Here is a 12,409-nt window from a genome sequence, read left to right on the forward strand (position 1 = left end):
TTGGCTGTGCTTCTGTACCTTTAGTCTGTTTGTTGCATTTAGCGGACAGTGATGGTGCTTTGGTCTCGTTGGATCCACAGGGATCACAGAGGAGGGGGTCACTCAGCTGTGGAAATGTAGAATCCTGAACTTACATGTGTCTGAACTTTAATTTTCAGTGTCAATCTAATATTTTATTGTCATCGACCATCTTTTATCTCACTTCGTCAGCACCTGTCCTTAAGTAAACTGTACTGTTGCGTGCTGTTCATTTGTCTCCATAACAAAAAAAAAATAGAGCTTCTTCACTGTCTTAATTTGCTCAGCCTGAGCTGAGACTTGATGAATGCGCTCCAACACCGAAAGCTACCGGTGTCAAAGCAGCTGAGGAAGACTGATTTAAACCATTTCATCTCGTCTCATTCCACATCCTCTGGTCTCCCCCTCTGCTTCTGCAATCTTCCTTCCCTCTTTCCCTTCATTAGATTGAGCCCTTCTCCTCGCTGAAAGACGGAGAAGAACGCTGGTTATTCAAATTCAAATCAACACTGACAGAGGAGCAGATGTAAAGAGAGAGAGAGAGAGAGAGAGAGAGAGAGAGAGAGAGAGAGAGAGAGAGAGCTTGTACCTGACGTTGTTAGTATTAATGTGATTCCACTGCGAGGGTCGGGATCGATGCAGTCAGATGAGGGACTGTGTTAACATCCTAATCTCTAATAGCATCAGAGCAGCAAGACTATAAAAACCTCTACCAGCTCAACCATGCACACACACACCGACACACACTGACACACACACACACACACACACACGAGCACAGATGGAGATGATAAGAGAAGACGGGGGAGACACGAGGAGCCATTAGAGGAAGTCCTGTATTGCGTGTTGAAAGAGAATACCCAGATAGCCTCGATGACCCTCATGGCTGACGGTTCCTTCACTGCGGTTCTCACCAACAGACGGCAGCGATACAAGGAAAAACTGATTTATAAATCATTTAGAAACCAGAAAGTGGAGATCCATTTCCATTCATCGTGTTCATTTTGATGCTCTCTGGAGACAAGAAATTTAAGATTTTGCAAATTGGAGCATGGCTCTCTCTCTCTCTCAGGCACCGCACGACCAGTTAGCTCACACATTAGCTCACGTTTGAAGAAGCAGTGTATGGGATTTAGTGACATCTAGTGGTGAAGCTGCAGATTACAATTAACTGAATACCCCTACGCTTACCTCTCGCTTTCCAAGTGGCCCTGAAGGTAGAGTAAACATGTGAACATCTCTCTGTAGAGCCAGTGTTTGGTTTGTCCCCAACGTCCCAAACATTCGACTCTTATAGTTATTACGTTTCTTTGAAAAGTCATTTATTTTGGAAGTGAGGAATACCAACTTGCAATCATCGACTTCTGACTTGCAGCAACAGTAAAGTATGTGAACAGTTCTGTTCACGACGCAGCCGGTTGTCTACGCGAACGAGTGGTTAAGAAGCAAGTATATCTGCGGCTTTATATCCCACTATAAACAGAGAAGAACCTTCCTGAGCACCATAGTTTTGCCATATTTAAATAAAATTATGGTGGCAGCTTTGTTCAGGGTAGAAATCTTCGCAGTCAAATGCAAAGTTGCTCTGGCGGAAAAAGATCTTTTACTGTCAGAGTTCATACTGAATGAAGGACTCATGTCACATCAGCTGAAAGAGGCTTCCTGTCGTCCCTCGACCTTTTATGAAAAGCTTTTTGCTAATCAAAGTTGGACAAAGGCAATCTTTATCATTCCATGGGCTCCATTGCTTCGAAACATTCCAAATCTAATCTGGCTCATTAGTAGGCCTCTGGAGTGCTCGTCTCATACCGCAGACACAACCTCTGAGACTCGCATGTGTGCACGTGTGGGACGGCATCTTTAATTACCCAGGTAACACAGCCAGATGCTCCATCACTCTGGCAATGGCAGTGATTAAAAGCAGTAAAATATTCATTTCAATCAGACACCCACATGCCACATGTATAATTAATGCACAGCGGAAGGACACAGCAACTTTTTTACTACACACACACACACACACACACATTTTCATCACCATATTCCCTCTGCACGTCACAGCCAGCTGCTGCAAATGTGTGTGTGTGTGTGTGTGTGTGTGTGTGTGTCGGGAGTGGATCCGGGAAATGGAGCCGTGGATGAGCCACTTCGAGCAACGCTCCACAGGGAGGTCAGAGGGCAGCCAGACTGCATTCTGGGACATCATTCAGCCACCTACACAGCAGATGTGTTGGGTTGCTCTCTCACCGCCCCGACTCTCTCTGGGAGTGTTTCTTGTTGGTGGAAACAGTCTCACCGTGCATTCAGCTTTCTCTGTTGTGGGTGTGCTACCTTTTTCTTTTTGTTTCCCTCTTCTCCTTCCTCTTTTTCTCAACGCTGCTCCGCTTTGGCAATCTCTTGGAATACCTGCGAGCGGTTTTGTCAGAGGTCTTAGACGCAGTCTGATGTCTCTAGTGGGCGGAAGAATACACAAACACAAGACAATCCGAGACTTGAGGTGAATTCGCAGACATGAAGTAGACACCTGATTTCTAACTAGATCTGCCTCAGGCTGCGCATGTGAACACAGGGAAACCACATAGAACAGGAGGACTTTCCCATAAAATATGTAAAGAAAAGAAATGTGATTTAAATGATAACACCATAAAGATGTTCCCTTTCACAAACCTGAAATAAATCTGTTCTCCTGTCAATCCCCACGGTTCCACTTTGTCTACTTTCTATTTCCGTCCTTTCAATCCCTCCGACTGCTGTCTCTTTGTTTTCCCCGATTAAGCCCTCTGTCCCGGTATTGTTTAGATTTCAGCAGTAGGCTACAATTACTCAGCGCAGTGTGTGTGTGTGTGTTGTATCACGCTCATTACAATTACCTCTGGGTGCGAGTGTGTCATCTGTCGCCTGCTCATGTTCCAACTTCTCTCTGAGTGGTGAGGGAGCAGCATCCAGATGCTTCGGCGTGCAGCGGAGACGAGGAAAGATGGGAAAGTCTGAGAGCTGTGGATCCGGAACTAAGGGTCAAATCTTTGTGACCTTTGTGAGGAGCAATAGACGCAGTAAGACGTCTGGGCTTTAGTGAGCTTCAGCTCAGGCTCGTCTTCTGCAGCAGGAAGCACTGAGGTCCATGCTCACGAGGGGAACTTTGGATGTTGCAGAGATATAAGGCTGATCTTGTATTCAAGAAGCAAGAACGTGTAACAGTTGGCAGGCATTACAAAAGCAGTGCGGTGAAGCAGACTGGTAGGAACTCCAGTAGCTTTCATGCGATTACGACTGGCTCGGTTTTAATCTCGTCTACGAGATATCCCGACTGAACGTCTGTCTGATCAGCTGAGAGGCCAAGCAAGGGTTTGTCCCCCAGGAGCCCGGCATGAATAAGTAAATGCTACTACTGTTGCTACCACACATCCACCACTTCAGAGGAAGACGCGTCCACATCTCCTCTCACCCGCTGTCTACTCGTTCGGTTGTGTGAATGGGAGGGTTAACACACACACACACACACACACACACACACACACACACACACACACACACACACACACACACACACACACACACACACACACACACACACACACACACACACACACACACACACACACACACACACACACACACACACACACACACACACACACACACACACATCTTTGATCCACTTTGAAAACAAGCCAAAATATTGAAGAAATAAATAAATCTCATTTTCTTCTGGAGGTTTTTATTGTTTAGAGCACATTCCTGCTGAGTTATTGATACACATATTTTTGCATAAACCCCATCACTGGCCACTTATTGTAGTGTAGAAACAGACTCTCATACAGACCAGCAGGTAAAACAAAGCTTCCAGTTTGACAACACAGTAGTACTTTTTTTTGATTTCAGTTTAACCAAATGTGCAAATTGTTTCAGCACCCCCCCCCCCCCCCCCCCCCATTCACAGTGCTTCTGCTCCCGCAGGCTGTTGTTGTAAATAAGGATGTTCTCTCAGTCAACTTGCCTTGTTAAAAAATATTTTACAAAACCCCGTTGAAGATCTCTCAAAGCTTGATGGTGGATATTGGCATTCCTGTGCAGAAGGCTGTGTTTTTTTTCTTTTAAAAACCTGCAAACAACCCGGCATAAATTTACACCATTAAGTCCCTCAGGGTAGAGACTGTATTGTGTGTGCGTGTGTGTGTGTGTGCGTGTGTGTGTGTGTGTGTGTGTGTGTGTGTGTGTGTGTGTGGCATGAGAATGCAGTAGTCATAATTAGAATGTAGATGTCCTCTGCCTGCTGTGGACGAAGCCTCCGACATGCACACGCGAAGTGCTTACTCGCGCGTCTGTTGCCGTGTGTCCATGAATAATGCACATATTAATCCGACAACGTACGGAAGCTTTACCGACATTCATTCAGCATTCTCTCCTGTTCGAGGTTATCTCATTAACGTGGCATCTTTGTAGTCACTAAGCATGAATAACATTCTCTGAAGCTCAGTCAGCGGGAGGGAAAGGTTAGGAGGGGCCTTGGGTTTTGTTTTTTTTGCTGACTTTTTCCACCAATTTTGACCAGAGCCACTTCTTCTTGCCACAGTACCCCCCCCCCCCCCCCCCCCCCCCCCCAGATTCACCCTCCATTGTGCTGGCAACCAGAGGGAGTCTATGGTGCAGAGAAAAAGGACTGACCCTGTGATGGTAGAACTCCTTCACCAAATTGAATAGACGATGAAAACTGGCTTGAATAGTGCAACGAATATGGTCGCTGACCAGTCTGTGGAAAAAAACTAGAAGTTTGTGAGGATTTTAAAAGCCCTGTCAGCTGGGCTGGGGTCCTTCCACCTCAGCAGGAGCAGGGACAGCGGCGGCTACGGCTAACTCTGAAGCTACCGACGGGACTGGTTCTTGAGTTTCTTGGTCCACATTTGAGGATGAAGGGAGGGCCGTTTGGGCAAGCAGAGCCGCGGGCAGTCCGGTGGGGAGTGAGCCCGGGATGTGGGGCAGGCGGGGCTTGCGTGCCCCTTCTGGACCTCCTCCCTCCTGGGGCTTGGCGGTTTCCAGCAACACGCGCACACTCTTGATGAAGACGGCGCGAGGGTCAGTGGCTGGTAGAGCCGGGCAGGAGCAGCTCTCCCTCAACTCCAGAGCCTGGAGACAGAGTGGAGAGAGAAGCACACTCGTGAGTGAGTACTGACGCATCGTGACCTCGGACAAGGAGTTCATTAGCGACCAGTACAAAGGTGGATTCGAGACGTTTCTGTTCGCAGTGCAGTAGAAGAAGAGAGCAGTTACTTGTTGTGATAGGCAGATAAGATATTTGATCAGAAACGCTGAACTGAAAGGAACGCAACACAAGGAAGAGGATGAGAAGCATCAAAGACAGACAAACACAATAAAGACGAAGACACTGAGACACTTTGGCAGCTCTGTGAGGCTGCATTATACCGCAGTGGTGCTTTAGGCTAAATGCTAACACATCTTTGTTTAATCTGTCCTGTCGTTGTTGAAACATATGCTAGAGGCTAAGAAATATGGCTAAAGATGCGACCTCTCTTCCCTAAATCAATCCCATACAGGTCGGATAAGCAGAGCTGGAGAGAACTAACTACAAGCACTTCCCTAACTGCCTCGCACACCCACCCACAAACACCCACCAAAGTCATTAATCCCTCACTTTAGAATCACCTACAAGACTTATACGTACACGGTCTTGGCTTCCCACTCAACAGGCTCTCCCTCTCATGCTGCCGGTGGACTTAATGCGCTTTGCTCAAAGATGATGAGCCCACTAGTGGAGGCGGAGTGCCCTCAGAAGAGTCGGGTTAAGTAGCTCGATGCTGTCACCTCTCGCAAGGTTAAAAACATCACATTATGCACCACTTTCACCAGACTCAGCTCAGCTGTTAACTGGCTCACATGTGCTGCCGCGCTGGATCGAACCGTGTGGAGTGAGGAGGGTATGTAACAGAGAGTTTACTCAGCGCGCACACACACCAACACACACACACACACACACACACACACACACACACACACACACACACACACACACACACACACACACACACACACACACACACACACACACACACACACACACACACACACACACACACACACACACACACACACACACACACGCTGCAGGCGGCTGAATCCCCAAAACAACAGTCTTCAGCACTTCACTGCCTGTGGCTGCAGCAATCTACCACACAGGGATGTGATATGATGTGCGGGCACAAACATGTAACACACACTCACACATGGAACATGTACACACACACACACACGACACTGGCACCTGATGGACAATTAGTGGTCTACCCATCTGTTCATCTTTCCTGCTTGGAGCATCTGACGGTGTTCACACAGTCCACCTCTCGCTCAAGGTTAAACTCTGTCGAGTAAATGCGTCGAGTCTCTTTCTCTCTGCCTCAGACGCAAACAATGAATGTGGAATGACGACGCTTAATAAACCACTGACACAGTGTGGGAACACTCGAGATCGTGCTGCTATCGTTTTTGACTGTTTTTCTTTCAGGTCCTGAACTCAAAGCCTCAAAGACATTTAATAAAGCAGAGCCATGTGTGGGCAAAAAAAACATGTTTTTTCCTGTCTTGCTAAAACATCTTTTCCTCTCCTCCCAGAGCCTCTCCTTCCTCCCTGCCCTCCTCGCCACATGTCTGCGGGTGGATACCCGTCTCTCCAGACGATTCATTAGTTTCATGAAGACTCCTCGCAACAGCTCCTAAAGCTTCACTGTTTCTTCTAAACAGCAGACGGGTGCGGGGCTCTCTGCTCACACGGGGATCAAAGAGTCTTTTACTTTAGACGAACACATGAATCAGAGCAGCAGCAATGCCTTTACTTATGTAATTGTGGTAATAAACATGTTATTTGAACTGTGTGTGTGTGTGTACCTGTGGCATGAGGCGGTCCAGCTGAGTGAATCTGTTCTTGTGCGACGGGTGTGTGGACAGCCACTCGGGGAAGGTGGGCTCTCCTGTCAGCTGGTCTCTGATTTCCATTTGCTGCCAGAATACGGGTCCTGCTCGCACATCTGCACACGCCTGGAAAGGACACACAAACACACACACACACACACACACACACACACAATGAGGCATCCCTGTGTCTTGTGCCGAGATGAAAATCCTTACTGACATCTGAGTCTAGTTTAGTTTGACAACAGTGTCCCCTAGTGGCCTGCAGACAGCGAGGTTTGAAACCACAGCTACATTACAGGAGTAAACTATTTAGTATTGTACTTTTATAAAGTTGGGGAACTTAAAAATCAATGGCCAACTTTCAGTCCCCTGCGTGGGTCAAGCTCCAAAAATGCTGGATCCTACATTTTGCATAATGCAACGCAATAGCATCTTTCATTTGACATCCAGATCTTTACAATCTGCCACTTCCAGTTTGTAATGCAGGCTCTGTTACATCGAAAGCACAAGCCAAGATAACTCTGACATCATCCGGCCAAACAGACCGAAAACAAGCAAAAATCCAACTGGAGAAAAGACAAAAACGGACTCTATGTGCAAACTCAGTGGATTGTTCCTTTAAGTATGACGATACCTTTGCAGCCAACTGCAACCCGACTTTATCGGCCTCAGCCTCCAGTTTCCTGCTGAAGGGACGGTTGAACATCAGCTGAGGGAGAAACAAAAAAAAAGATGATGTATGAGGTTGTACAAAATTCATACATATTCCAGAACAAAAAGAAAATCGTTGCCAGTTGATTGAACGTTGTGTGCAAAGTATGAACACTGTGATGTCTTGTCAGGAGATCGTGTGACATTCTGGAAGAGGTCTCACCTGGGACAGCTTGTCCTGGACCCACTGTCCCAGCAGAGCCAGGCTGTCTCGAGGACACAAGGCCCAGATGGCTGTCAGCAGAATCAGGGACAGGAGGTCCACGACATGAGACAGACTGGCCTGTTCTGCCTGGGGGGGGGGGGGGGGGGGGGGGGGTCAGAGGGATGACAGGGAGGTGACAGAGGAGACAAGGAGGGAATGTAGAAAGGATTAAGGGTTAAAAAAATAAATAGAAGAGAATAGAAAAAGTGTATGGGAGGTGAACAAGGCTGCTGGAGCATATTGATTGTTCCCATCTATTTCAGAGGAACTTTTTACGCTATAACAGATTTAGAGGTTTTAACAGCCGATCCAATAGAGCGCACCTACTGGGTAATACCAAGCACATCGATGCTCATTCCCTTCATCTAATTAAAATCTCCTTCAAGCATTTCCTCCGAGGACGTTTAAAGTCTTGAAATACCCACAACTTCATTAGACACTTTTTCTTTTTTTTTCTTCTTTTTTCTAAAGAACAAGACGAATCGGCTTTTGTAGAGTAAAAAAAACAGCCGTCAGTGGAGAATTAACAACGCTCGGCGGCGCCCTCGGTGGACGGGGCTTTGGACGCCGCGGTGCAGACGGGATCAGTGAGCGTTCGGAGGTGATTGTCAGGGAGTCTTCTTCACCGGCTGATGCAACAACACCGCAACTGGTGCCACTTCAGCCATTAGTACACGTCCGAGATAGAGCTGGGGGGAGGGGGCTGATGATGAATCATCGGGAGATCTCAGTGTATAATGCACATCCCTATAGGAGGTCCACATACATATTTATCTCACCACCTTGTGTGGGAGAGACCTGGAAGACTTCCAGCTGTAACTTTCTACTCTGTGTGCCAACGCAGGCTTTTAAATGACTTTAAACTTTGTTCTGGAACATTGTTTCAGATGACTCATCTGTGTGCACGGTGAGGGTCTGCTGCTGGCAGCACGTCCTTCTCCACAGAGCTGCGTCTTTGTTTTCCATTTAAATAGTTTGGCTCCGTCGTGCAACTGCAGCTCGCATTGAATTAATGAATGAGAGAATTATTTCTGTAAATAAGTACAGTGGTAGGTTTAATTCCCTCCCCATTGCGACAGCCGCACTAACAATGAGGGCCTGTCGCTACTGCGCTGTGAGGCAGCGGGAACTAAATGTGTTTCAAGGTGATAAATGCAAACTAATGAGCGGATATTTTGGTGGAGAAATAAAGGGACGGACTCCAATGTCAGGTGGAGCGCTACTGTAAATAATAATAAGCTCTGTGGAGATATAATCAGGGGTAGAAAGAGGTGACACCATCACAGAGTGTACTTACAGAGTGTCCCAATACAGCATGAGCCATCTCGTGTCCCAGCACAATGGTGAGCTGGTGGACGTCCATCACCTCCTCCAGCATCCCCGCAAACATGAACACTTTCCCGTCCTGCGTAAAAAGGAAAGAACAATCCAAGTCTGAGACGACGTCGTGACACGAAGGACACGTGTAGCTCTACATGGCGTCTTCCTTCTACTGACCGGCAGGACGAAGGCGTTGACGTCGGGACTCTGCACCACGTGGACGCTCCAGGTGACTTCGGACACTTCAGGGATGTCCTTGTTTCTTTGGGCCAGGTGCTGCACCACCCGCTCCACCACCTGGTGACGAGGGTCGGTGACTGGAACCAGCAGCTCCGCAAACTCCTCCATGTACTGAAGGACACACGCACACACACACTTGAGCATTTTAGGAATAATTTAATTTGCTTAATTCCTCCTCATATTCAATTTTCTCTCCCTCCTTCAGTCATCCATTTACTAAATGCCATCTCACTTGTTTTCATCTAAAGTAATCTTGTTAAAAGTGTTGGAAAGATAATTTGTAATTTTCTATCCGTTGTCGTCATCCTCCACACACACACACACACACACACACTCTCTCTCTCTCTCTCTCACCGCCTCTGAAATCAGGGCTGCCAGCTCCATGTACTTCTCTCTGCTGAACAGGAGGAGGCGGGTGCGTCCCGTCACCGGGGACTCGTCCAGGTGGGTCAGGAGGAGGAGGGCTACAATCACCATAGTAACGCCTGCCCCCGCCACCAGATGCCAGCGGCGCTGACGGACCCAATTGCGAAAGAGCTGCCGGCGGTCGGCCGACAGAGCCCCCCACCACTTCCTTATACTCCTGTGCACAGGGGGAAGGTGCTGAGGTAGCTCCCACAGAATCACGCTGTACGTTTAAACATCACATACTGCCCCACAGTGGGACAGAATGAAGAGGACATAAATCATTTAAATCTCCTTTCATGTCTGGCAAATTGGCATGTTTGGAATTTAGTAAAAAAAATGCAAAAACCACTGAGATCTGAAAGTAGGTCTGACCAAGAAAGCAGCATCAAAACATGCATAAAATATGCTCACAACAGCATAGCATGCACAAAACACTGGAGTGAGTTTGTGTGTTTTTCCCAAGGAGGCAGTCAAATATTTAAGGAGACAAGTAGGCCAAGACAGAACACCTCTCTGTAGAGCGGGGAGTTTCATGGTGGGGGAGCTGCAAATGCTTCCAAATTCATCTCTCTGACCCAAAATAGAACCGAATAAATGAACGACGCCTCACTGATGAAAGTGTGCTGTGGAGCCTCACGTGTGCCAAATGATGCCATTATTATTGTTATGAATTTAAAGTTAAATTGGTTTCAGATTAGTGTAGCAAGACGTAACAGACGAGACACAACAAGACAGAAAGGGGGGGACTTCACGTGCAGTGAGTACAAGGATGAGACTGAGTGTGAATAGAAACTGCAGAACAAAAGGTACTGAATGTTTATTTAATGTTATGTCACTTTATGTTGATGTGGGGCCGTGTATTAGAGGAGCAGGCAGTCTGTTGTGGAGGGTTACACGTGTGTGTGTGTGTGTGTGTGTAGTAGCAGTAGGAAGGAGTGGTTACATTTAAAAAAATCAATTAAATTAAATACAAAAACAAAGGATAGAAATTTTAATTACATAAGACAAATATGTACACATATTATGGTAATGAAACAGAGATTTTTTGTTATCAGTTAATTAAAAAACTTAATTAACAAAAACAATGGCAACAAAGTAACTCATTTGTTAAATCAAATGACCCAATTAATACAACTGCTAATAAAACAATTAAGAACAAATTACTACATTAAAGTGGTAATTAAATAACATTGTGTGTCTCCTACCTGCCCAGGATTATAGCTACGAGCTTCTGCAGAGGTTTGAGCATCAACCATATGAGGGGGGCGGGCAAGGCCCTCGCGGGGGCTGAGGTGTGGAACGGGTGTCCCAGGAGGACGAGACCGGAGTGCACAGGTAAAGGGGGTTTGGGACCGATCTGGCAACACGCCGTCCTCCCATTGTTAAGGAATAAGAGAGGCGATAACTTTGAAGTGGCTCTGAGGTGAACAGAGTTTGATGGAGGAGTCTGAGAGGACACCCAGTAGTGTGTCTTCTGCACGGGACGTCCAGCTTGTGCGCAGCACACCCGGAAGTGTCGTGTCAGATGAGCGGAGAGAGAAGAGAAGCGACTGCTCCTCAAAACACAAAGTAGAAGCATCGTCCTTGCTGGTGACACAAAAAAGTATTGTTTGCAACCTCAGACGACGCAAACACGTCCGTCTGTTGTTATATAAGAGGACTGGTATTCCTCATGTTGAAGTAGAAATGACTTTCATCGGACGCTTAAGTTTCCTTTCGTTTTTAAAATAACCTCGAACTGTTCCCAGCTGTCAATGTCACTGCTAGCCGGTGGACGCTAGCTACATTTAGCCTTGTACCGCTGTCCGCAGAACTAAAATGTTTATCTGGTTCAAACGTTTATTTCATAGCGCCTTAACACGTCGAGTTAAAGAAAACATTTTAGTTCCTTTGCGACGCGAATCGTCTGCACTGTTGACGACGGAACTTTGGACAGTTAGACGCTTCCGCTTCCAAAATGATTCCCCCTAGAAACGACTCCGCGACGGACGTTCCGGCTGCAGTTAGCGTCTCGCAGTAGAAACATAATCATCATAACATGTTTCATCCGTCTTATGTCTGTATGTTTCGTGTTACACCATTAACTGTATAATTTCTCACTATTTAATATAACTATCATATAACTGTTTATTCAATAAAAATAATAGAGCGTCTTTGGTTAAAGTTGTCAGTTGCATTATTAGCCTTTGTGCCTCACTTAAAAAGGACCAAAAATTAATTTAATTTCAGAATTCTAACCCTTTTAAATGTTGCTTACGTAACGCCACAGTTGTCATTAACCCCCCCACAAAACTTAATTATTTTCTGTGCACTAAATGCTATTTTTTTCAGTCTGGGATGTCAATGATTGGCAACAACTTCGCTTTTTATGCATGAAACACTGCAGTGCTCCTAAATACAGCAGCACTCAATCTGGTGGAAAAAAGTGCAACTTTGAAGCCAGGGCTCGAGATTGAAAGTCTGATATGTTGGAATAAATGATTTTATGATGTAATGGATTTGGGATTAAAGATTGTCCTTTTTTTAATAGGTTTCAATGGGGACATTTAGGGTCTGATCATCTGTGTTTTGGCTACAGACTTT

The 12,409-nt window shown here is 46.3% G+C and overlaps 1 protein-coding gene across 2 annotated transcripts; it reads right to left on the reverse strand.

Moving 5' to 3' along the window:
- Positions 1 to 3,719: 3,719 nt before the first annotated feature.
- Positions 3,720 to 11,780, reverse strand: oma1 (OMA1 zinc metallopeptidase). 2 transcript variants are annotated; one of them, XM_076087436.1, is made up of 8 exons: positions 11,032 to 11,780; positions 9,773 to 10,001; positions 9,356 to 9,529; positions 9,156 to 9,263; positions 7,817 to 7,945; positions 7,577 to 7,651; positions 6,916 to 7,065; positions 3,720 to 5,142 (listed from the first exon to the last, which is right to left on the reverse strand). In XM_076087436.1, exons 1-8 carry the CDS (start codon positions 11,403 to 11,405, stop codon positions 4,813 to 4,815), a joined length of 1,569 nt encoding a protein of 522 aa, XP_075943551.1. In that variant the 5' UTR covers positions 11,406 to 11,780; the 3' UTR covers positions 3,720 to 4,812. The 2 variants fall into 2 exon arrangements, with proteins under 2 accessions (XP_075943551.1, XP_075943552.1); XM_076087437.1 differs by having other exon boundaries at positions 5,008 to 6,790.
- Positions 11,781 to 12,409: the final 629 nt, after the last annotated feature.

This window comes from Anarhichas minor, unplaced genomic scaffold (assembly GCF_050575085.1).
Source record: "Anarhichas minor isolate MPS153535 unplaced genomic scaffold, ASM5057508v1 ptg000010l, whole genome shotgun sequence".
Classification (NCBI taxonomy): Eukaryota; Metazoa; Chordata; class Actinopteri; order Perciformes; family Anarhichadidae; genus Anarhichas; species Anarhichas minor.